Source organism: Cylas formicarius, unplaced genomic scaffold (genome assembly GCF_029955315.1).
Source record: "Cylas formicarius isolate icCylForm1 unplaced genomic scaffold, icCylForm1.1 PGA_scaffold_9__14_contigs__length_23061073, whole genome shotgun sequence".
Taxonomy (NCBI): Eukaryota; Metazoa; Arthropoda; class Insecta; order Coleoptera; family Brentidae; genus Cylas; species Cylas formicarius.
In genome coordinates, this window is record NW_026844365.1 from 10,391,136 (window position 1) to 10,415,821 (window position 24,686).

The 24,686-nt window shown below is 38.2% G+C and overlaps 3 protein-coding genes and 1 non-coding gene across 4 annotated transcripts; 1 reads left to right on the forward strand and 3 right to left on the reverse strand.

The window, feature by feature from the left end:
* Positions 1–1,076: 1,076 nt before the first annotated feature.
* Trnar-ucu (transfer RNA arginine (anticodon UCU)) lies at positions 1,077–1,149 on the forward strand. Its single transcript has one exon. It is a non-coding gene; the product is annotated as a tRNA-Arg (tRNA).
* Positions 1,150–6,155: 5,006 nt separating this feature from the next.
* On the reverse strand, positions 6,156–16,460 carry LOC132706930 (uncharacterized). Its single transcript, XM_060678527.1, has 7 exons — positions 16,026–16,460; positions 15,135–15,505; positions 14,315–14,751; positions 14,179–14,216; positions 10,492–10,968; positions 6,910–7,280; positions 6,156–6,659 (listed from the first exon to the last, which is right to left on the reverse strand). The coding sequence occupies exons 1-7, from the start codon at positions 16,423–16,425 to the stop codon at positions 6,219–6,221; spliced, it is 2,535 nt and encodes an 844-aa protein (XP_060534510.1). The 5' UTR covers positions 16,426–16,460; the 3' UTR covers positions 6,156–6,218.
* A 2,013-nt stretch (positions 16,461–18,473) lies between these two features.
* LOC132706931 (uncharacterized) lies at positions 18,474–19,597 on the reverse strand. Its single transcript, XM_060678528.1, has 2 exons — positions 19,086–19,597; positions 18,474–18,819 (listed from the first exon to the last, which is right to left on the reverse strand). The coding sequence occupies exons 1-2, from the start codon at positions 19,595–19,597 to the stop codon at positions 18,474–18,476; spliced, it is 858 nt and encodes a 285-aa protein (XP_060534511.1).
* A 1,754-nt stretch (positions 19,598–21,351) lies between these two features.
* LOC132707386 (uncharacterized) lies at positions 21,352–23,184 on the reverse strand. Its single transcript, XM_060679226.1, has 2 exons — positions 22,307–23,184; positions 21,352–22,188 (listed from the first exon to the last, which is right to left on the reverse strand). The coding sequence occupies exons 1-2, from the start codon at positions 23,066–23,068 to the stop codon at positions 21,766–21,768; spliced, it is 1,185 nt and encodes a 394-aa protein (XP_060535209.1). The 5' UTR covers positions 23,069–23,184; the 3' UTR covers positions 21,352–21,765.
* Positions 23,185–24,686: the final 1,502 nt, after the last annotated feature.

Consider the following 24,686-nt stretch of genomic DNA (forward strand, 5'->3'; position numbering starts at 1 on the left):
CTATGTTTCGCACGGTGCTAGAGGCACTCGACCATTTCCAACACTGTCGCGAATAATTAAATTTTGGTTAAAAATCCAGTGAGTTCTAGTTCTATTTTTTTTTTCATTAAAAGCTCGTAGTCGCTTAATTTGCTTCACAATTTTATTATATATTATTTTACTATTTCAGTTAATGTAGTTCGCCATTTCGATTTGATTTTAATTAATTGTTGTAATTGTAGTAGAGGGCGCTGCTTGACCCGAGTTTGCGACGAAATTTCGCCGCAAGTTTTAAATTCCGAGTCAATTATTTACCCGATTAAAGTCCGATTCTTCCAGGAACGAATTCCGGGCAATTATCATGGCGAAAGGGCGCAATTATACAAAAGGCGGCGGGTATGGCTCTAATTTGGGGGCCTTTGTTCAGTTCGATAGACATTTTTTGATAATAACCCGCCCCCAAGCGCGAGTCTAGACGTTTGGCCCGAATTCGGTTTAGATTTGTGATCCCCCGTCTCCCCGCCCCGGATTTGAATACCAGCGGCGTGCCGATATCACTTACGGCCTCAAAGACGGTAGCTGTCCTTACTTACTTTTGGTAGTAGCGACATAACCTCATTTTTTTTCTTTGTTTTTTAACATTGGTAATATCGTTTTAAGGAGAAAAATGACTATGTTTTTTGTTGCAATCCCCGGTCGAAAACGGCGACACGTTAGCATCGTAATAATCGGAACCATTATTTTTTCGCCGGCAACGGGACGTCGTCCGTCGTTAAGTCCAATTTGAATATTTAAATATTAAGTGGACATTAAAAACATTAAAAATACCTTAGGAAAATAGGATCATTACGTGGCTCAGTTCCCTGCCTGAATAAATTTGTATCCTAAACGGAAGATAATTAGTGCGGCCGCGAATTTGGGCAAAATCTTTTCGAGCCCTTGAGGACTAATCGTTTAAGGAGTCTAGTGCATCGCGTCTCTTACTTGCCATGCAAGTTTTTGTATTCCAAAGTTCTCAAATAAACTCATTTAAAATTATTTTATGATTAAACTCGCGGCGCTTCGTGTCATAGGAAAATGAGAACAAATTAATGTCGGTCCCTGTAGCGCAGAGGATAGCGCGTTGGACTTCTAATCCAAAGGTCGTGGGTTCGATCCCCACCAGGGATGTTGCCGTTGAAAAACTTTTTTTTTTGTTATTATTTTTTTAGTAGAATTGAATCGCGTGAACGCCACGATTCATTTTTTAACCTGGCATTTTTTTTCAATTTGCCAGAGGCGTACGAACATCGAGGACTTCATCTCTATCATTTCGAAAACCGCTAACCATAAGGTTGGAGCCATCCATAATTCGGCATGTGTCTAACCTCGAGCGGTACCATAATTTTGACGTCTGCCTATCGATGAACGTCCGCCACCTCCCAGGCCCCCAGTTTTTCCGCCCGCTCGGCGGTTGGACAGTGTTTTTTTTTTTTAAAAAAAGATGATAATTCGCGACTAGCATTTCACCGAACAAGCGCTGTTCAAAGGAATAGGTAAAAAGGACCGTAAAATGTCTGGAGCGCACGTCAGTAAAACAAATAATAGAAGCGTCATTGCAATGTCGCTTACAATGCCGATGAAAGTAACATATAAATCTGAGTACCGAGAGAAAATTACCATATTCATCAGGAACCAGGTCCGTACCCCGTATTTGTCTGCGGTTCGACTAGTGAAAATATGTTTGCGAAATTAATCCCATATGAAAATGTGGTGGACGTGGAAGACATGTTAAAAAATTGAAATAAATCTATAACGTCGTATATCAAAGGATATTGATGATTCTGGATATAGGCGGACATTGATTTGTGGGTTTCGTGATATTTATACTAATTTATGTTTTGGCTTTTGTATTTTAATGTTGTCTTTAAATATCTGCGTTTTTTCATTGACGTGGTAAGCTCTTGCTATGCAAATATAAATAAGAAGGGAAGCGATAAACACAGGTTTGATATTTTTGTCCTGTAGATAACTTGTACAATACAATTACAATTTTATTTATTTTCATGCTCCCAGTTGATAATATTTTGAGAAAGAAAGTGTAATTATGCATAAGGTCTACGAGCCACCATGTCGCAACCGAGGTGTCTCGAAATGTATATTATAATTCAACGCAGGACGTTTATTTTTTAATTGACAAAGGAAACAATCTCCATTACTGTCCATCTCATTTTAAACAAAATTTGCCTAACAAAATCTCTATTGGTCGCATTATCGGAAATGTCATAAGCACTACGATCAAAACGCAACTAACCAAAACCAAGTATCTCACCAAGAACGCCGCGTTTGACAGTTGGTAACTCTGACCGGACCTGCGCGGGCGCTTTTATCGCATCCGGCGGCCGCTTTCGTTTCCAAGATGCCGGTCGTACGACCACCTCGACACAATACCCTCGTAAGTCAATCAGACTGCGCGAATTCATCCGTCGAACAAGTTGGCGATTGTAGCGCCCTCCAGGCGGGCGAGCGAGGAGATAAATCGTGGCTGCTTTTATGGCGCGAACGGCTTCGACTCGTCTCTCCTAATTTTGGCGAGCGCTCCTCCCAGAAAAAAAAAACAAATACTTCGAGTGCTATTTTTAGGGAAAATAGATTGACACGCAACGTATGTAAAGGGTGTCCCAGTAAGAGCAACGGGTATTAGAGAAACTGACAGTCGCATAAATAAAAAAATATATTGAGTAAAAAAAAATGCCGGAAATTATAATTGAGTTGTCGAAATGACCAGCAGGGAGCGTAATTGTTATGAATTTTAAAACTCGGTTCCTACAAAAATTGAACCATAGTGAAAGTGCGTACTGTTTTAAAGCCTAGCAAATTCATATCTTCAAAGGCTAGTTCGAACGTATTCTTAAATAAACGTCCATGTCTCCATGCCAGGTGAACTTTTCTGACATAATCGCAAACAAAAATTATTTTCTGGAAAATAGGTAATGCAACGATATTATTAATATTTGTATGTCACTAAATACCCAAGTAAATATAAATATAAAATATTAATAAAATAACTTAACACTAAAAAAAGGTATTTGGGAAAAAAATCCAATTTACGAGTTGTTATTTTAAAAAATAATAAATTTTCTAAATGAAACTCTAATTTATTGTTTAGGATGCCGAATGATAATTAAGAACAAAACAAAATGTTAGAATTTATCTTTAAGAACTCTTTGCAATACCAGATCAACTTGAAATCAAGAGTTTTCTTATACAATTATTTGATGCTTGTGTGAGATCTGTTGCATTTCCATCAATTATCATATATCTATTGCAATTGCAGTTTAATGTTTTCTACTTTGAGAATGAGCGCCTTATGTTATATCTTGGTAAGTTATTTTACACAATGGATCCAATAAAACCTTTATTCTGACTTCAATCTTTACTTTAATTTCGCTTGGTGTAAGAGGATGTTAGAGATTGAAATAGTACCTCTGGAAAAGGACGAACCCAATGCGCAACTGTCTGAAGCGTGCCACAACGTAGCCTGCAGCGGACATAAGCTCGTACCACAATCCCTCAGTTAAAAAGACTGAGAAGACAGTAAACCTCGATCGAACAAAAGTACAGAATAAAGATATTAGAACAGCATTCTCAGAGGAGATAAACACAGGCCTGAGCAGTTTTACTATCAGATCGGATTATGATGGCAACAGATATTGGACAAACATCCAGAATATTATTAATAGTATCACAAACATCACAGGATGGATGACAGACGAGATCCTGGTCTTAATGGAGTAACGAAGAAAAGCTAAAGATGATAATTACATTACACTTTACATTGAGAAATAAACAGGGATATTAGACAATCCAAAGAATAGTGGATGAGGGATATGTGTGAGAAGATGCAGAACTTAAACCAACAACATGACTTCCTTAACACGCATCGTAATCTGAAAAAGGTGGGAGCAATATTTAGTCAGTTTTCATGGACGGGAACAACAAACTGATACTCGAACAAGAGCAAAAACAATCGGCCTAGGAAAACTACGTGGAAGAATTGTGTAAAGATGAAAGACCTGACGAACTCGCAATACCCAATTCACAAGACATCGGGCCCCTTATATCGAAAACTGAAGCTGTGCATGTTATCAATATCGAAAAAAAAAAACCAAAGCAATCGGACCTGACAACCTACTATCTTCATGCAAAAGATTAATTAGTACCAGGAGCCACCTTCCTGAGAGTTGTACATGCCGGAATAAGAGCTAAATGTGAGCTCGACTTTGATGAGACGCAGTTTGGTTTCAGGCACGGATTGGGGACTAGGGAACCCATGTTCTCCTTGACAGTATTGCTGCAAAAATACCGAGACCAGCGCAAGGACGTATTTGCCTTCTTCTTCTTCATGTGGCTTCTTCATTCCGGAAGTTTGCTAAAGATATGACAATCCTGAACTTGGAAACCGCTGCTCTGAAAACATCTGCTGAAGACATGTTAAACCATTCTCGCAGATTCCGCAGTTATGATATTCATCTTCCTCCAATTGATCTTCAGCCCACAATCTTTTCCTGGATTATCAAGTGAAGCAGCTCATACTTTGGACCCCGCACTATGTGACCCAGATAGATGATCTTTCTCCTTTTCACTTCTTTCAATACCTCTAACTCTTTGTTCATCTTGACAAGCACTTCTGCGTTGGTCGTGTGCTCCATGCACGATATTCTGTGCATTCTTCAATAGGTCCACATCTCAAATGCCTCTATTTTTACAAGTATACAAGGGCTCTGGTGAATATTTCTTCAGAGTAGATGTTGAATAAAAGCAGCGAGAGGACTCAGCCTTGTCTTACGCCCCGTTTCACTTCTATAGGATCAGTCATCGTTTCTTGCACTCTTACTGTTGCTTTTTGATTAAAGTAAAAGTGGACAATGATCCTGATGTCTCGCCAATCCAGATTTTTCTGGTTTAGCACTTCTATTAACTGGTTATGCCTCACTTTATCAAACGCCTTGTTGTAATCGATGAAGCAGGCGTACATCTAGACAATGTGAGTACTGTATCCGTTTCTAAAACCGAACTGGGTATCCGAGATGTTATCTTCGAGTTTCTGAAATATTCTGAGATGTATAACTTTCAAGACTGCTTTTATTGTGTGACTCATCAAGCTAAATTGTACGGTATTCATCACATCTTTGTGCATTAGCTTTTTTGGGTATTGTAACAAAGGTCGAGTCTAGCCATTCCGTTGGTATGATCCCCGTTACGTATATTCTGTTGAATGGTGGTGTTATAGAGTCCAGATGTTGCTCTTCAATTAGCTTCATCCCTTCCACAGGTACTTCGTCCGGACCCAGCGCTTTTCAATTTTTTGTTGGCTCTAATGCCCGATTCTTCACTGAATGTTGCGCGTATTTGCCTGCTTCATTGATTGATTGATGAAAAGACCTTCGATCGCGTGTAGCATACGAAACTCATTAAAGCACTACAGAGAGCAGGAGTCGATCAAAGGGACCTCCAAATCATAAGAAACATATATTGCAACCAGGCGGAAAATGTACGCATTGACATAAGGATAGCATTAGAAAGGGTGGATGTAGGCATTAAGGAGAATAGGGTACCAACTTGAGATACATAAATATAACAAAAACTAAATTTATGATATTTAGCCGTTCACCACATCAAAATGCTCATCTGGAACTAAATGAAGCGCGTATAAAAAGAGACAGAAGGTTCATATTCTTAGGTTCTCTGATTACAGATACCCTTGACCCGGATATAAAAATTACAAACGTAACCGAGACTGTGCGTACCAGTTTTCTTTTCTATTAAGTCAGTATCAGTCGAGTCGAGTCTTGGACACTGAAGATCAACACCTTAAACCGTCTGGAAGCATTTGAGATGTTGACTCTTCGGCGAATCTTAAAATTTTCGTGGATTACAAGAGTGACGAACGAGGAAGTGCTGAGAAGAGCAAAGACACATCGTGAGCTCGTGACAACTGGCAAACGAAGGAAAATAGCATGTCTGGTACATTTAATGAGGGGCGAAAAATACCATACGTGACTGGACCGGGTCGCAAACTTTCAGAAGACCGATATGCTTTCTCTCCCAAGTGGTTGTCAACGTCAGATAACTGACTGCACTGAAAGAAGAAGAAGAGTAAGATGCTGGGGACCATTACATCAACAAATCCACAATTTTCTCGATAAAATTTATTTAAAATATTAAACTGCACAAACTTGACATATAAATATAAAAAATTACATGAGGTCGTGATCTACCAAGAACTCGACAACGTCGATGGCGCGTTTTCGGTACTGCTGCTCTTTTTCTTCTCCAAAAGTGAACATGTTGGCCAAGTTGTCTCCATCTTTCATGTCCCCTAGCTCGGGCACCTCGTCCGCATCTGACAGCATCGCCTTGAGCAGCATAATGCCGATGAATATGCCGAATTTCGCGTATTTCTTCCACTGCTGCATCAGAGTCTCGTAGCTGAACACTTCTTCCGGATCGCAGCCTAATTCCTTTAAATTCCTAGACAGGATCTCGTGGTACAGCTTGAAATACTTTCGGTAATTGTAGAGTAGCTCCCGCGAAGCACAGACGCAGAAGAAATATGCCAGGTCGGTGACGGGGGTTCCTACCGCCGACAATTGCCAGTCCAGGAAACACACCCTGGTCGGTTTGGAGGGGTCCGGTCCCTAAGGAAACCGAGCAATGCTGAATTATTTTAAACGCCGCTAAAGCTAAAGAGCGAGCGAGCAGCACGTAAACTTGTGATTAATGCAAACAGATGCTAAACTTGGGCTAGAAGATGCAAAGATGGTACAAGGATGGTAGGGGAAAAGGAGGGCTACGCGGAGCTAGAAAAACGAGCAGAGTTGGAATTTCCAGGTTGATAGAAATAAAGTAAAATAAGACGTACTAAGGAGTATAGTACACAATTCTCACCTCGTATTTAAACAGCATGTTGTTGGTCCAGCAATCTCCGTGCGTGATAACGTATTTCTCTTGTTTTAAATCCTCGAAAAATTGATCTTTGGAATCGCGAAAGTTTTCCGCCGACATTCTCAGTCGGTCGTCATCATTCACGACCTCCAAGATCGACTGGAAAACGGATTGCTCGTACGCCTTCCACCTTTCCTGGGAGGACGGATTGTCGGTCGCGAACACGTCCCCCAGGTTCTCGCTGAGCTCCGAGAACTTTTCCGGTTTCAGCTGCTTCAAGGCCATCGACGCCGCGTGGTACCTGGCGTACTCTGAAAATACCAGTTCGATGTGGTGCTCGTCCATCGGCTTCCTTCGTTCCCAAAGCTTAAAACCTGCAACGATAGAGCAATGGATTGTAAATTTCGACAAACCTTTTTGATCGAAAAGAGTGAGCTCCAACTTAGAAATGGTAGTAGGTTGCAGCGCATATCTAACCAAAGCGTCATTAAAATTAAAATTGAGTATTATTAATTAACGGTTTTTTCGTTTCCCACGGATCCGAGCCACTTCGGACATTTCCGAGATTTTACCGCACGGCTTTGGGAGCAATCGGATGGTTTCGGAGATATTTCTCACGCTTTGAATTTTGACGTTTGTCAATTCTGACGGTCAGTGAATGTATTCGTGTTGTTTTGCGAAAATGTACCCAAAAACTAACGGTCGTAGAAAAAGTATAGTATGCAACATGTTCGGTAAACTTTTTAAGTCACTCGTTTATTAAACATCCGCAGTCAAATCCCGTTTACTACACTTGTTGCATAATACACTATTCGTGTGCTAGTTTTTATGGCTATTGCAAGACTTTTTCCGAAGTATAAATTGATTTATATACTATTTTGTGTATTCATGCAGAATGTATAAATATTACTAACTAGTAATGAATGATTGTGCAACATAAAAACGCTTTTTATTTTTCGTTATAAGCCTAATATGACATTTGGATAGTTTTGATTTTTTTTACAGATAGTTCATATCAGTTATCAGTTTGTTCTATTGCGTAATTATTAGATATTATTTTTTATAGATTTTGTAGCAGTTGTAGTAGAGCCATAGACAACAGTTAAAATCAAGATTGCTTTCGAAAAATCGTCGATAAGTGGGGCAAGTTCGTAGCAAATGGCGCGAATCACCTTTTTATTTTAAAAAGAAGGCGCTTCGCGGATTCTTATCCTAGAGAGGCCACTATGGAACTTTCGCAAAATGTATGTAATTTGATTGTTAATACACCCTGTATAAAGTGCCCTTCACATCTCGTCGAACTTCAAAGTTACGGTACACTTCGGTAAATATTAAAATTTGTACTGGTAATTGCAATTTAAAATTATATTTTTTCAAATATCTTGCGACCTCTGTATTATAGACGAAACCGTAAACTCTCTGTCTCTCTCGACACAGTTTACGATACTGTTCATATCAAATTATCACATCTTTAAAAGTCGTTCATGTATCGCCAATAATTCACCCACAAAAGCGGAAATTTCTAGGATTTATTAGAATTTTTTGCCCATAAACGACGTACCCTGTATATAATTCCAACAATGTTCGAAATAGAAGGTATAGCCCTGGATCTCCTTAGTTTCCTGGTATCCGAATTGTTTCAATGGAGTAAATGGTTTTCAAAAAACTACTTGTATTCTGAAACCATGAAACGTTCAATATAATCGAAAAAGTGCGTGAAACAAAAGTTATAGCGCCCAGTCTTCCACGTATTACGGATGTAAAATTTTCTCGAGCGAATGAATGGCTTTGGAGGAAAAGCTGTTTTTCTGGATGCCAAAATAGCCACAAAAAAATTAAAAAATTGAAAAAAATACTTCGCGTTATTTCCTTGTTCCCAATTTAAAAATGCGGGTCCAGACTACAACTTCTCTCCCAAGTCTGAAGTCGGTAGCTGCAAATTTGGAGTACTTATTATGTTTTTTAATATTGCACGAAATATCGCGAACACCCTGTACAATACTTAAAAACCGAAAATACAAAAGTTTAAGCTGTCTATATCGTCATGTAAAAGGAACTGACATCTACAGATTTCAAATTAATGCCAATTTTCAATAATAGGGAGACACATTTTTCATTTTTTTTGAATTTGCGGCGCACTCTGTATATTTTTGAAAAATTGTCAAGAATAAAAGTTAATGCAGTTATTTCCTCTACGTCTTCTGGTTCAAGAATTTTTCCGCTCTTGTAAACGGTTTTTGAAAAATGGTATTTTTTGTAGACCTCTGCACACGCGATTTTTATTATTTTTTTAAATACTTCCCGACCCGCCATCCCCCCCATTTTCAATGGGTTCCGTCATGGGGCAAAGCTGCATATATGTGCCAAATATCAAGTCGATTGCTTCAAATTTCGGACCCTTATCGTGTTTCATAGCAAGGTCCAAAAAACAGTCGCAAATCACGAAAAAAAGATGGATACCGGCGTCGGATCAGGGCCATTTCTTATAAGCTTATGTGCCTCATGGAGGGTTAAAAAGGACGCAAATTTCAATTTTGTAGCTCCAAGGGTTCGAAAGTTATTCAGGAAACACCAAAAGACGAGGACGGAGAACAGAGAACGGAGAACGGACAGACAAAAAAAATTTTTTTTTCGACGGTGATCACATCTGTACCAACGGCGATCCCATAGGACCCACAGGACCGAGATATAAAATTTTTATACGATTTTCGAAAGTAACAAGTTATATTGCAGTACAGATTTATTTAATGAGCTTTAAGACATGCTCCGAAAAATCAAAAGTACATTACAAAATCTCATGAGGCATGCATAAAACAATAACTGTTATTACCAAATGGACCGAAATGTATAAAATGTATTTTTTATGCCATACCATTGAATCTAGGAATTTTACAAAATAAAAAATAAACTCCAGGAGTTGCCAATAAATAATAAAATGACTTGGTTTCGTGCTCAAAACTTATTTCCATTTGTTTTTTTATATTTAATACGCTTTCATTATTAAAATGAATAAATAAATAAATATACACACAAACAAACAATACGCAATTACTTATCAATTGCTGTGATTTCATTAAAGAATCCTTGAAGGCAGTAAAAGCAATTTCAGTATTTCATGGCAAATTTTTTGTCAGTGGCGTTCTGTGTAGTAGGTAAGAGTCAATTTCTAGCCTATGTCGCACACTGCTACAACAAACTCCGCTCCGCAAAACGTTATTTACTTGTAAACAATATTTTTTGAAGAAACTTAACACGTCTAAAGAGAAACTCTCCTAAAACAAAGGTTTCGGTGCATTTATCGACAGTGTGTATCCACTGATAATGTTAATCATCTTGCAGTTTGTTCGAGCGATGGCCACGAACACCGCAAATTGTGGTACGAAAACCAAGGTTACATGCAACGCGAGGAAATTGAAATAACTAAACGAAACGGACGGTTCAAAGTCTTTTTTCGCTACATCCTCGATAAATAATACAACGCAGCCAGTTAGTTCTGATCGATTATCGGTGATCGAATATTGCGCAAAATGCGTTATCGCTCGACCGATTTTTCTATGTAGAGATCGGGGCCATTATATTACGTACCGTCAGACTTCAAGTTCTCCATGAGGATCGATTCCTCTTGGTCGACCAGAGTGGTGCCGTAGCACTTAGCTGATCCCGTGAACCTATCCGATATTGCCTTGTCCTCCTGCAGCTTGTACAGCTCCGGCAAGACCATTTGGTAGAGAAAAGCCTCTCTGGAGAAAATATTTTTGATGACGACGACTTCCCGCAACTTGGCGTTCGTCGACGCACTCTTTAGTATCAGATTCAGCACCCGGTCGCCATTTTTCTCCCTCACGCGGATCGTGTAAATCTCTCCCAGGTAATTGTCGCCCTTGATGGTACCTTTGTCGGCTTCGATGTCGAAATTTTCGAAACCATTTTCATAGGCCGATTTCCTGATCAGGTTCAGTTGGTCTTCCCGTAGCTGCACAGTCATTTCGCGTATCGCCCGGGCGATTAAAAGATAAACACAAAACTGCTCGTTTGTTTGGGATCCAAATGCACGAGAGTAATCTCAAGGTTGAACGGTAGAATGTGGGCCACTCCGCATCGCGTATTTGTTATCTGTTAATTGTGAAGTTGGGAGGAGTGGGGGAGGACGCGGGATTAATCGTAGTGAATTATTACGTGATTGCCACCTTCAGATTAGGCAGTGGAGTACCTTGACTTGCGTTGTTTCTTCCAAATTGACGACACAGATCTCGCTTGATTGTGAAAAAATGTAGTGGGCGGCAGGTAACCCATTGCTAAAGAATGACTAGACAATATTGGAGAGTACAAGTACGAAACCGCAGAAAGGCCACCAAAAATTAAATATCGGTGTTAGTTAACTTAGCTAAATGACGTCAGGCAGAATTACTAAAAAACATGTCCGAATTTCTGAAGAACGAGTGCTAGACCTCAAATTATTCTGATTTTGCATTTAAAAAGTTCAAGAAATTTTTTTTGTTTTTATTATACGGGGAACAATAAACTAATATTTAACAATAGCAATTTTTGGTAATAGTAATGAGAAAACCTCAAAACAAATTATGGGATTTCATATTATTTGGTTGTCTACTACCTCGAATTTAGAGTATGCCCATTCTTTATGAATTACTCTGTATAGTTGATGTTTCGATTTGCTATGTCCCTTGCGAGCTACTTAAGTCAAATATTCTGACTTGTTTCTTAGAAATATTGACCATCGTCAGAAATTCTTATTTCTCAAAAATTTGCCTAATTAAATTAAAACATTTTATTTTTCGTGGCTTTCAGCGCTTTCGTTTGCAAGAACTTTGAAAACAAGCAAAATTTAATCATCTTTTTCACCCCGTTTTGTTTCAAAAAGTGCCTCATACCGGCTGTTATATCTAAAAACGTAACTATCTAGGTTAGTTTTGGTTGGCCCAAAAAATGAGTAAAATTTCACTTGTTCTAGTGGATGTCGGTTAATCTCCTAGCGAAATTGTATATTAAGCAACAAGTGCGGTCAACTTGAGTTTATAAACGAGTGACTTAAAAAGTTTACCGAACGTGTCGCATACTATATTTTTTCTACGACCATTGGGTAAATTTTCGCAAAACAACACGAATACATGACTGTCAGAATTGACAAACCTCAAAATTCAATGCGTGGCAAATATCTCCGCAAAACATCCGATTGCTCCGAAATCCGTGCGGTAAAATCCCGGAAATGTCCGAAGTGCCTCGGATTAATGGGAAACGAAACTGATGTGGCAAAGTGACCCTTCCCGCACGCTAGATCGGTGGGTAATTAGGTATTTTACAGACGGGAGTAGAAGATAGTATATTATGCAACAAGTGCGGTAAAAGGCATTTGAGTCACGCGTTTATTTGACACGAGCGGAGCGAGTTTTTAATAAACGAGTGAGTTAAAAAGTTTACCGAACGTGTTGGATACTTCAGAATTGGCAAACGTCAAATTCAAAGCGTGGGAAATATCTCGGAAAACATCCGATTGCTCCCAAATCCGTGCGTTTAAATTCAGGAAATGTACGAAGTGGCTCGGAATCATGGGAAACGAAACTGACGTGGTAAACTGACGGGAGTAGAAAAACCTATTTTCCGCACATTTTTGTATTAAAAGGTACTTCAAATTTGCAGTTATCATCTAAAAACTTAATTTTCTGGGTTAGTCGGCCTAGCTCCAAGGAGGATTTTTGACGGATTAACCATAAAAAATGAGCGAACCCCAGTTTTACAAATCAACTTCTATAAAATTCCATTATAAAATAATATTTTCCTCATTTAAATAAAACTGCACTTTTCATCTGTGTTAATTTGTATTAGCTCTAGCTGCAAGAATAAATTTTGACGAAATAATCACAAATTGTGAAGAAAACTTTACGTTGTCCAGTAAATTTCGATCAAATTCTAATGAAAAATGTCTTTTGCACCCACTTTTGTATTAAAAACTACTACAAACCTGGTGTTTTTTTTAAGCCGCTTTCCGGATTAGTTTTGGATAGTTTTGGGTAGCTTTCAGGGGGATTTTTTTGTTTACATTGATTTCGATTTCTTTATTAAAAAGTATTTCAAACTTTGAGCTATCATCCGAAAACCTTTGGATTAGTTTTTGTTAGCTATAGCTGTAAGAAGGATTTTTGATGAAATAACAACAAAAAACGAATGAAACTTCCGCGTTTCCAGCCGATTTCGATCAAATTCCATTCAAAAACAAGTTATTAATTAATTTTTATATAAAAAAATTTGTCAAAACTACAGTAAGCAACATTTCAACAAATTCAGTTTTTCAGCAATTCTGTGCTTAGTATTTTTGACGAAAAATTTGAAAATTGAAGTAAACATTATTAGTATTTCATATTTTTGCGGGTTTTCTTGCAGTTTTCTATGTGATTGTTACCATAAGAGTAACTTTATTCTGCATCTTTGTTTCTTGCAATTTTCTCCTTTTTTATGTAACAGGCTTTGACTTACATATTGACTTTTATTAAAACTTGTCTATAAAATAACTTTCGGAAATATTAAATATTATTAGGCGTTGAACGTGAAAAATATTGTCCTGAGTCATCTCCGCGGCACATCTATCTGATTACAAATGCGACGATCGATGATAATTGCCGAATTGTTTCGCGTCGTTGCGAAATGTGTTGCGTTATTTTGAAAACGATATGCCTACTTCTACGCGGTTTATTAAATATGCATTATCTCGTTGTTATCTTTATTGACAACATACATTCATTATCCGCTTTTTGCACCTCACTTTTACCACGTCAGTTAACTCAAATTTTACTATATCGGAAACTTTTATTCTAAGGAGACTCCTCATCAGAATTTCAAACTTTTTTCAACAGTTCACAAGCCTTAAAGCTAAATGTTTTTTCAGGGTTGACACCCAGTTTTCTGTGATTATGAGATAATATTTTATGATGAAAAATTATGCTATATCAAGGACTGGAGATTAAGTACGGGCTAGTTGCCAGTCTATGAAACATGCTCTAGCTACATTCGGAATGCTGGGGTCCCGGAGAGAGAATTTAGTAGTATTTAATGTAACTTGTAAGTAAGTAAGTAAGTAAGTAAGCGGATCCAGAACATGGACACCTGCACTTACTTTCCAGAAAATTGGATATATTTTTTATACAATGGTTTCCCTCTGATCAACATAACCTTTTTTTACCTTTGGAAATGAGTGCCTTATGAAAAAATTCTTTCATATACGGGAGAAATATCAGGGGACCCAACAGATTCCCTCGTTACCTCCCAAATAACCGTGGACAGTACTGATCAAGCAGTAGCTGTGGCACATTGCAGTGACAAATCCACAATTCAATTGAGAAAATTTATTTAAAATGTTGAACGGCACAAACGTTACATAAAAATATAAAAAAATTACATGAGGTCGTGATCTACCAGGTACTTGACGACGTCGATAACGCGTTTGCGGTACAGCCGCTCTTTTTCTTCACCAAACTTGAATAAGTTGGCCAAGTGGTCTCCCACTTTCATGTCCCCTAGCTCGGGCACCTCGCTCTCATCAGACAGCATCACCTTGAGCACCATGATGCCCACGAATAAGCCGTACTTCGCGTACTTCTTCCACTGCTGCATCAGAGTCTCGTAGCTGAACACTTGGTCCGGATCGCAGCCGAATTCCTTCAAATTCTTCGACAACGTCTCGTAGTACAGCTTGAAATATTTTCGGTAATTGTAAAGCAGCTCCCGCGGAGTACATACGCAGAAGAAGTACGCCAGGTCTTTGGCGGGGGTTCCTACCGTCGACAATTGCCAGTCCAGGAAACACACCCTGGTCGGTTTGGAGAGGTCCGGTCCCTAAGAAAACCCAGCGTTGCTGAATTATTAAAAAGACGAGCTAAAGCTAAGAAGCGACTGGGCAACAGGTAAACGTATAATTAACATAAACGGATGCAAAATTGATGCTGGAAGATGCCGGAACATGTTAATGGAATACCAATACCACAAAGAACTTATTGAAGAAGAAGAAGATGATCACGGAGAACTAGAAGAACGAGCAGTGTTTCGTGCAGGTTGGAATTTTAAGATTGCAAAGTATTTGAAACGAGAAAATCCGAGAAATGGTAAGACAGATGTCTGCAGGTTGCATTTCAAATTTAAGAAGGCCACAGTACAGAATGAAACGAGGCGGGTCAAAAATAAAATTGGACCAACTAAGCAGTATGGTACGCAATTCTCACCTCGTATTTAAACAGCATGTTGTTGGTCCAGCAATCTCCGTGCGTGATGACGCATTTCTCCCGGTTCATATCCTCGAAAAACTGCTCTTGAGATGCGCAAAAATTTTCGACCGGCATTCTGAGCGGGTCGCCCACCTTCACGACCTCCAAGATCGACTGGAAAAGGGAATTCGTGTACGATTTCAACTGTTCCTGAACTTCGGGCTTGTCGGTCTCGAACACCTCGCCCAGGTTCTCGCTGAGCTTGGAGAACTTTTCCGGCTTCAGCTGCCTTAGGGCCATCGATGTCGCGTGGAACCTGGCGTACTCTGAAAATACCAGTTCGATGTGGTGCTCGTCCATCGGCTTCCTTCGTTCCCAAAGCTTAAAACCTGCAATGGTACGCTTAATAAACGAGTTGGTGGTTGAAGTCTTGTTGTTTTTGGTGGAGTTGCTACCAAGACATCATTAAAAAATATCAACAAAAAATATATTCCGGCTAGCAGAGCTGTAGTTGCGAATAAAGCTAACGGTTATTGTCATAGTGTCGCAGTCATATTATCGAGAATAGAGCGAGAAGACAGGCTAATATTATTCTCGACTGCTGTGTAATTATGCTGAACGTATAGGCAAAAGTAAGATAAAGCTTGTCGCTATTTTCATTGTTTCGTGTAGCACACAAAAATGAAAATTCAATACTTTTGATTTCTGTTTTGCGAAGTGTTCATACTCGTGGCCCCATCTATCGGTCGGAGGTGTAATTTGTTGTAATTTAAAATCGTTGGGGAATAGAAAAATTTTATGTTTTTTCTTTTATTTTTATTCCAAGCTCACTGGCCGGGGGGTGGGGGGGCACATTTTAATCGCTATTTACTATTTACGTTCGGTTTGTAGGCACGCTAGTCCACGTACCGTTGGTTTTCAAATTTTCCATGAGGATCGACTCTTCACAGTCGACCACAGTGGTTCCGTAGCACCTGGCGGATCCCGTGAACCCGTCCGTTATCCCTTTTTCCTCCTGCAACTTGTACAGCTCCGGCAAGACCACTTGGTAGAGGAAAGCCTCCCTGGAGAAAATGTTTTTGACGAGGTTCACGTCCCGCATTTTGCCGTTCGTTGTCGCACTCTTCAGTATCATATTCAGGATCCGTTCGCTATTTTTCTCCCTCACGCGGATCGTGTAGATCTCTCCCAAGTAATTGTCGCCCTTGATGGTACCTTTGTCGGCTTCGATGTCGAAATTTTCGAGGCTATTTTCTTCTGCCGATTTCCTGATCAGGTTAAGTTGGTCTTTCCGTAGTTGCACTGTCATTTCGATGATCACCCGCACGATTAGAACATAAACACAAAACTGTCCATTTGTTTAGGATCCAAATGCACGCGAGTAATCTCAAGGTTATCCTTGTATGTAGGTCGCTCTGCATCGAGTATTTCGTATTTGTTAAATGAAAAGTTTGGAGCAGTGGGGGAACACGCTGGAGTACTCGTAGTAAATTTTTACATGATTGTGCCCTTGGAATTCGGGTCGTTAATCCCAAGTGGATTGAACGATCCACTTCTTAATTGATCTTTAATTTTGAATTCCTTCAAAAACAAAATCTTCCTATCCTTATATCAGTGATCTAAACAAGCGACGGGACAACGTTAAGTGGCGTCCACTTTTTGCGTAAAAAAACCCTAAGGAACATGAGGTTTTTTTTTTAGAAATTTCTGGGACTGTTCATATAACGGATCTTAATCTGGTTAGGGATAAATTAAAAAAAAAACGGCCGTGAAATATTTGAAAATTATGTTTCTAAAACGCTGGAATTGGAATTGAATTAAGGAAACACATCAGAATTTACTTATTTTACTTATAGTAGGCTATAAGTCTGTGTTCACCCTCTGGAGAAGCTGCCCTCAATTCTACCTCTGCTAAGCGGGAGGCATATATTTTAACCTAAGAAACACAGTAAATTGTGATAAGGAACAAATGAAAATGGTTTTCCTATATATCTCAGCAACCCATTACTAAAGCTTTTTAAATTGGATAGGATTTGAACGATTCTTTGAGAATCGAAGAAAACTTAAATGCTGGTAGTAAATGGTTTTAAGTTTTTTTAGGTTAAGAAATTATTTAATTAGAATATTCCGTAGATAATGTTACACTTGAAAGTAAAGAAAAACTATAATAAATAACAATAAAGCATAAATATTAGTAGGTTTTGTTAAAAGAACTATTTTGCTATTATATAAAGTCAATTTTGTTATACGCTTATCAGGTTTGGTCTTAAAATTTCTTAAAAACTTAAAAAAGTAGGACGCTTCACCTCACCACATTGCAATGTGAAAAAGTTGTATGACGACGATAATTTTTTGTGCTACATTATTTAAAGTGAACATTTTTTATTCTTGAACGATGTAGTTGTCTGTTATAGTATTTTTAACATTAAAACAATAATTTCAAACGCTTATGTGGTTGCGTTAAATAGTTTTTTTTTGGAATTTAATGCTCACTTATTTGTACTTGGTAAATGTAAATATATTTTTTTAAATTCTCACGGGTTAAAAAATTATTGTTTAATGTTACACTTAAAAGTAAAGAAGAGCTGTAACAAATAACAACAAAGCATAAACATTAGTAGGTTTTGTTAAAAGAAATAAGAACTAAAAGTTCAGATTTTCACGAAATTATATATTTTGACATTAGATAAAGACACGGTGTTGTCGAAACAATTGTCATGTCTAAATATATAATTTCGTGAAAATCTGAACTTTTAGTTCTTATTTATTTTGATAAATTGATTTTCATCAAGTAAAAGTCACCTCAGTTCAATTTGTTAAAAGAACTATGTTTTGCTATTATATAAAGTCAATTTTGTTATACGCTTATCAGGTTTGGTCTCTTTAAAATTTCTTAAAAACTTAAAAAAATTGACACTTAAAACTTAAAAAAATTGAAAGCTTCACCTCACCACCTTGCAATGTGAAAAAGTTGCATGATTACGAGAATTTTTTGTGTTACAGTATTTGATATGAACATTTTTTATTCTTGAACGCTGTGGTTTTCTCGTGATTGTTCGTTTATCATTAAAACGAGGATTTCAATTGTGGTGCATCACGCTTAATGCGACTATAGGGTTAAATAGATTTTTTAAAATTAAATACTGATTTATTTGTTTCCATTTGAAGTGTTTTCTTAAAATTCTTCGCTGCCCTTATTATATTCCGCTTACGAAATTGATCACAGATTCGTTAAAAAAACATTTGAATTGGGAAACTTTATTAACATGTACTTTAATCGATAATAAGTGGTGAATCATTTCAGTCTGAATTGCGGCTTGGGAAACAAACAGGACATAAGTTTATTGATAACATGCATTAGGCAAGATCATTGAGAGCCATGAACTCTATCGCATTGGTTATCCTCTCTTTGTACCTCACTTCGGCTTCGTCGCTTAACTTAAACTTCTCCATACCAACTTTGTCGGGGATATCTTCACTGTTCACTCTTAGAAACAGTACGCTCATCAGAACTCCGAACTTGGAGTATTTTTTCCAGTGGTCCATAAGCGTCTCGGAACTAAACGTTTTTTCAGGGTCGAGACCCAATTCTCTTAGATTCTGCGATAGAACGTCGTGATAGAGACCTAGGTACTTCTGGTAATCACTCAGCACCTCCTTGGAGGAATTTATGATGAGGAAGTACGCTATATCAAGTACCAATTACAACTTTAGTTTGGATAGCTTACCTCGTATTTGTACAAAATGTTATTGCACCAACAGTCACCGTGCAGGAATACCTGTGTGTCTTTCCGTAAGTCGTCCACAAACATTTTCAAACTCAGCGTAAATCTCTCCAAGGTCGTTTTAATTTCTTGCCTGTCTTCGAACATCTTGACAACTTCCGCTATTATATTTGCGAACCCTGTTTGGTCTCTATTTTCCGCGTTGTCTCCCGGTCATCCAAATTTTTCCTCGTATTCGTCAAACCTTTCAGGATAAACATTCTTAAAGGCCATCGACGCCGCGGGGAGTTTCGCGTATTCCCGAATAACTATTTCCACGTGGAACGCGTCCATCGGCACCTTCCTCGGCCAAAGCTTGAACCCGTTTTCTTTCAGGTATTGCATTATGATCGTTTCCTTCTCCTCGTCCAAGATGGCGCCGTAGAATTCTGCCGAACCTCGGAAGGGATCCTTTACGTTATTCACTTCTTGGAGCTCGCGATAACCCAGCAGTAGCTCTTGGTACACCAGCGCCTCAGTCGAAAAGATCTGCTTTAGCGACTTTCTGGATTGCACCCCTTTCAGGACCTTTTTCGCTATAATGTTCAGCTTACTGTCGCCTAATTCGTCCCGTACTGTTACGCTGACGATCGCGCTGAGGTAGTTGTCACCTTTGTTGGAGCCGGATTCCGTTTGGATCTCTGGTTTGACGATACCCTTTCGTTTCGCCACCCCGACTATCAATTCTTCTTGATCTGGCCTAAGGAGTTGGTCCATGTTTAGCTTCGATGAGATGATGATTGAACTTTGAGAAGAACGCTAGGTTTCGTTGACGCAGTAATCTTATCAGCGGGGTGTCACTTATCGCACTTCAAATTTCGGGTGTGGTTGTGAAATAAGGAGGACGAATAGTGGAAGCAATTGGAACTCTATCGCATCTATACTTGCCAAACTTTACAATTTCGACACCAAAGCAGGTCTGCGCACACAAAAAACAAAAAAGGATCGGTATGCGGAACCTACCCCGTATCTCCCAAACATATAATGAATGCTGTACACGGAACTCGCTGGTGCTGCTTGAGAAATTACCTTTCCTTTACGTCATTGTTTTCTCAAACTCAACCCAGATTTCAGATTGCAGTTCTGGTACTGTCACAGAACACCTTTCATCGGAACTGGCATTACAATGATACCCTATCATTTGCTTGAATTGGTTTTGTGTTTTTAATGATGGTAAACAATTATTTGTTTAATCCAAATACAAAATAATAGGATTTGCTTTGCGTTTGTTCAGCAAGGGCCCCTACCGATCTCTTAACCCACCTGTGATATCGTGCCTTTTGTTAGTGCTACACAGACTGAATTTTAGGTTTTTGGAGGCAACAGTTATTATCGAAATGGAAACATTTTAGATTGAATATGAAATATTAAATAAATTACGGAAATCAAGATTATGATACTTAAATCGCACCTTAAATTTGCATATCAGTTCCTAGAATTTTTGTATCTCTTTATGTTTTTGATCTTAAGCTCATCAGCGCTACCTACTTGATAGCATTATTCAAATAAAATGTTATTTGATCTAAGCTATTAGTATTTAATTAGAATAAATGTTCAGTGACAATGAAAAAAATATGTTGTCAGGCGAAACTATTGTTTATTCAGATTAAACTTGTTAGGGATTAAAAATAATGAGTTAAACTAAATAAACATTCTGCTAATATGTATGTAATTGTGATTCAAGGCATATAACATATTAAATTAAAGTAAAATTACGTTTTTAATAAGACATTGATTCACACAAGTCTCAGCCGTCCCATTAACTTCATTAGCGTAATAGAGAATCAGATGATATATTGACCTAGTATGGTCCCCCTCTTTGCCCATCAGCAATAAACAATCTTTTTCGCGTTTCAAAAACCATTCCGACAGCTAAAGTTTGTACCTATTCTCAAAATGTTTTAGCGTCATTTGAGATCAGTTTTTAATATTTTAGTTTTTATCTGCTTTGAGCTTAAATAAAAAATAAAATAAAAATAAAATTAATAAATGTTAAGTTTAAAACAAACTTATTACAGAGCATCTACGATATGGCCTTGATGAGGTATCAGTCAGCACTTATCATACTAATAATTATTTATTTCCAAATGAACTAAATTAAAAACAGTCGCATTTAGTAACATTTAACTTGTTGTCTTACATAGGTTATTTGTTATAGTTGTTGACAAACTCATTTTGTATTTTAGAAGCATCCTAACTAAGATGAGCCTCCGACTAAAAGAAAATGCGTTTAAAAATATTTAAATACTACTTATTTTAGTATTTTGCACAATTTTCTTCAGGTTTTAGCTTATTAATGAGAAATTATTTATTAAGCATTTAACAATTTTTATTCATTCCTAAACTTCAATTTGCGACCAGCCAACCCATTTATTTATATTAAATAGTGAAATCATCGGTTCAAATAAAAAAAATCTAAAAGAAAATTACATGTGTTTCATCAAAATAACAGGCACAGATATTTAGTGAGTTAATATTAAACGCATATTTCTAAATCAAATTAACATTTATTGCCTAGTTTATATAAAAATATGTTTACTTAATGCAAACAGTATAAATAATTCAAATACGTCTTTCCAGAATTTGAAATAAATGTTTGGTCATAATCAAACAAATGCTTTTTTAAAAGAACGAAATTTTTAAGACCAAAAAATTTTCTGATCTACTCTTGGTTGTTTTTGGCTTCTACATCGATGTTTCCTTCAAAGTATTTTTGATAAATCTGATCGCAAATGCCAACAATAGTTGATAAGCAGTGTTTGATTTGATTGCGAATTGTTGTACGTTATTCTGTTCGAAATTCGCGGCTAGTTAAACGGAAATTATCTCATTTTTATCAGTGGGTTGCCAAATAGAAAGGTGACAAACTTTATTGACAATATACTTTAGGCAAGCTCATTGTGAGCCATAAACTCTATCACGTTGGTTATCCTCTCTTTGTACCTCGTTTCGGCGGTGTCAGATAATTCTAATTTAACCATATCATTGAAATTGTCGGGAATGTCTTGACTGTCGGAGACTATCATTTTCAAAAGAAGAATGCACATCAAAACTCCGAATTTAGCGTACTTCTTCCAGTGGTCCATGAGCGTCTCGAAACTAAATGATTTTTCAGGGTCGAGACCTAATTCCCTTAAGTTCTGGGACAGGACGTCGTGATAGATACGAAGGTACCTATTGTGGTCACTCAAAACCTCTTTAGTGGAATTAAAGATGAAGAAGTATGCAATATCAAGTATTGGAGATCCGGCACGAGCTAGTTGCCAATCTATGAAACATACTCTAGTGGGATTCGGGCTGCTGGGATCCTGAAAAAAGAATTTGGACATTAGTGGTTGCCACACTGCGGATACTCTACAATTCCTAAGTCCTAGGTAGTTTTCAGGAACGACAAGATTTTCTGCTTAAGAACTTCAGATAGCTTACCTCGTATTTGTACAAAATGTTATTGCACCAGCAGTCTCCGTGGAGGAAAACCTGTTGTTCTTTTCGTATGTCGTCCAAAAATGATTTCATACTCTGTCCAAATATATCCAAACTCTTTTTAAGTTCCTGCCGATTTTCGAACATCGTGGCAACTTGCTCAGCTACATTTACAAACCCGTTGGAGTTCTTGTCATCGTCATTGTTTTCCGATAGTTTACATCTTTCCGCGTATTCCTCGAATTTTTCAGGATAAACATTCTTAAAGGCCATCGACGCCGCGTGGAGTTTCGCGTATTCCCGAATCACTATTTCCACGCGGATCCCGTCCATGGGCACCTGCCTCTGCCACAGCTTGAACCCGTCCTCTTTCAGGTTTTGCATTAGGATCGTTTCCTTCTCCTCGTCCAAGATGGCGCCGTAGAATTCTGCCGAACCTCGGAACGGATCCTTCACGTTATTCACTTCCTGGAGCTCGCGATAAGCCGGCAGTAGCTCTTGGTACACCAGAGCTTCGGTGGAAAACAGCTGATTTAGCTTTTTCCTGGGCTGATCCGTCTCCTCGCCTTTGAGGACTTTTTTCGCGATAATGTTCAGCTTCTTGTCGCCTTGTTCGTCCCGTACTGTTACGCTGACGATAGCGCTCAAGTAGTTGTCACCTTTGATGGAACCCGGTTCCGTTTGGATCTTCGGTTCCACGATACCCTTTCGTTTCGCCACACTAACGATCAGTTCTTCTTGATCCCGTCGCAGATGCTGGTCCATGGCTGCTATCGATGAGACGTGCAGTTGGAAGAATACCCAAGCTTTTATTGCTCGCCTAATCTTATCGGAGGTGTGTCTGACTCACCGCTATGATGATGCCAATAGATAACCATCAGCTGTAAAGGCAGCAGAGTTTCATCGAATTTACGTACTGGTTAATGAGACTTTTTTTTACTGCTCGCGTTGGAATTTCAATTGAAAATCTCCCCGCCACCCACTCGAAATTCAAAATCCTGTTACATCGCGACCGTGATATCGATTTTTCGTGACGTTTGTCACTGATTCATCGCGCCTAAACAAAGCCCGAGCCACTCGAACGAGCGGTTTAGTCATCGGCTCCCAATTTTGACTTTTCTTTGGGGTCAGCGCGTACGTAGCCTCGGGTACCTTCATCGGGGAGTAGGCACTTCGAGCGGCAGCAGCAGGTTGATTACAGCTCGCAGGAACCTGTTCCTCGGTAGCGGCGCGATGGGCGTGTGTTTATTATTGCCGGTGGAGGCAGTGGCGGCGTCCCGATATTACGGCGCTTCGATTATTTACTTATAACGTAACTATTATGCTACTTTTAGATATTAACAAACCCACTAACCTAAACTGAAATATCCGTGATCCTGTTTAAGAAAGAATTAATCAAAACGAAGTATGAGAGCAATAAAAAATACAACAATTATTAAATATTTGGTGGATTAATCCGAAGAAAATCAATTATCAACAGTATTCTATAACTTAGCCGCCCACCCCCCAAAAATAAACCAAAAAAAAATATCCTCCCCAATACCGAAATCTCAAGTTTTACAAGTACTGAAAAAACAGATCAAAATGCATTTATTAAGAATAGCGAAAGTTGTTCTTTAATTTACTTTGAGATATTTCAAAAATGTACGCCTTATTTAGTGGCTAATACTTAACACTTAACAGCATTTATTGGGCAAATGTTATTATTTTGATTCGTAGCGACACTTATTGCATTTCGGTTTATGGTTAAGTAACACCCTGTACCTGATAACTTACCGCTGAATGAATCAACGACATTTTGAATTTGGCCAAAGAGCCCTGCAAAAGCAAACAAAAGGAAAAATTGAGGTTCGAAAAAAGAGAAAAAAAAATTTTTTTTCGATACGGATATCGAAGACGACGCAGATGTGTTTGAGGTTTTATTTTTTAAAATAAGAGCCACATTTAATCTAAACAGACGACAACAAAGTATAACTTATGAACACGCTATAGTAGTGTGACGCAGGGCGGTCATTTTTTCATTTCATTTTTCATTTTCTATTCAATTTTCAGTTTCTGTGTGTGTTCTAAACGTTATTAATATTATATTTGCTGTTGATTATGACCAACTGCCATATATGATCTCAATAAATCCTTTACTTGACTTCTTAACTGGTGTAATAGAAATTTTACGGATTTCTAGGGCTCCTATTAAATGTATTTACAAAATTGGTCCAGTTTTCTCTTAAATAGATGCATTTGCCGATCACTTAAATAATGCCGCTAGAAAACCTTTTCAGATTAGAATCGATATCCAAGACTTCACCAACCTATAATCATTACTGCGCCCTAGTACACCCCCAGCTTGAGTGTGGTCTCATTTTTATCGTGTCCATTTGGATTC

What these genes read in the sequence shown, in the direction of transcription:
- LOC132706930 (XM_060678527.1), bottom strand. Translation starts at nt 16,425, where the DNA reads ATGACAGTGCAACTACGGAAAGACCAACTTAACCTGATCAGGAAATCG. An exon ending in GGAAAATTTGAAAACCAACG is followed by an intron (nt 15,506 to 16,025) that starts GTACGTGGACTA and finishes GTACCATTGCAG; the next exon opens with GTTTTAAGCTTTGGGAACGA. An exon ending in TGTCCACGGTTATTTGGGAG is followed by an intron (nt 10,969 to 14,178) that starts GTAACGAGGGAA and finishes TTCAACCTTGAG; the next exon opens with ATTACTCTCGTGCATTTGGA.
- LOC132706931 (XM_060678528.1), bottom strand. Translation starts at nt 19,597, where the DNA reads ATGGACCAACTCCTTAGGCCAGATCAAGAAGAATTGATAGTCGGGGTG. An exon ending in AAGAATGTTTATCCTGAAAG is followed by an intron (nt 18,820 to 19,085) that starts GTTTGACGAATA and finishes ACTAAAGTTGTA; the next exon opens with ATTGGTACTTGATATAGCGT.
- LOC132707386 (XM_060679226.1), bottom strand. Translation starts at nt 23,068, where the DNA reads ATGGACCAGCATCTGCGACGGGATCAAGAAGAACTGATCGTTAGTGTG. An exon ending in ACATTTTGTACAAATACGAG is followed by an intron (nt 22,189 to 22,306) that starts GTAAGCTATCTG and finishes TTCTTTTTTCAG; the next exon opens with GATCCCAGCAGCCCGAATCC.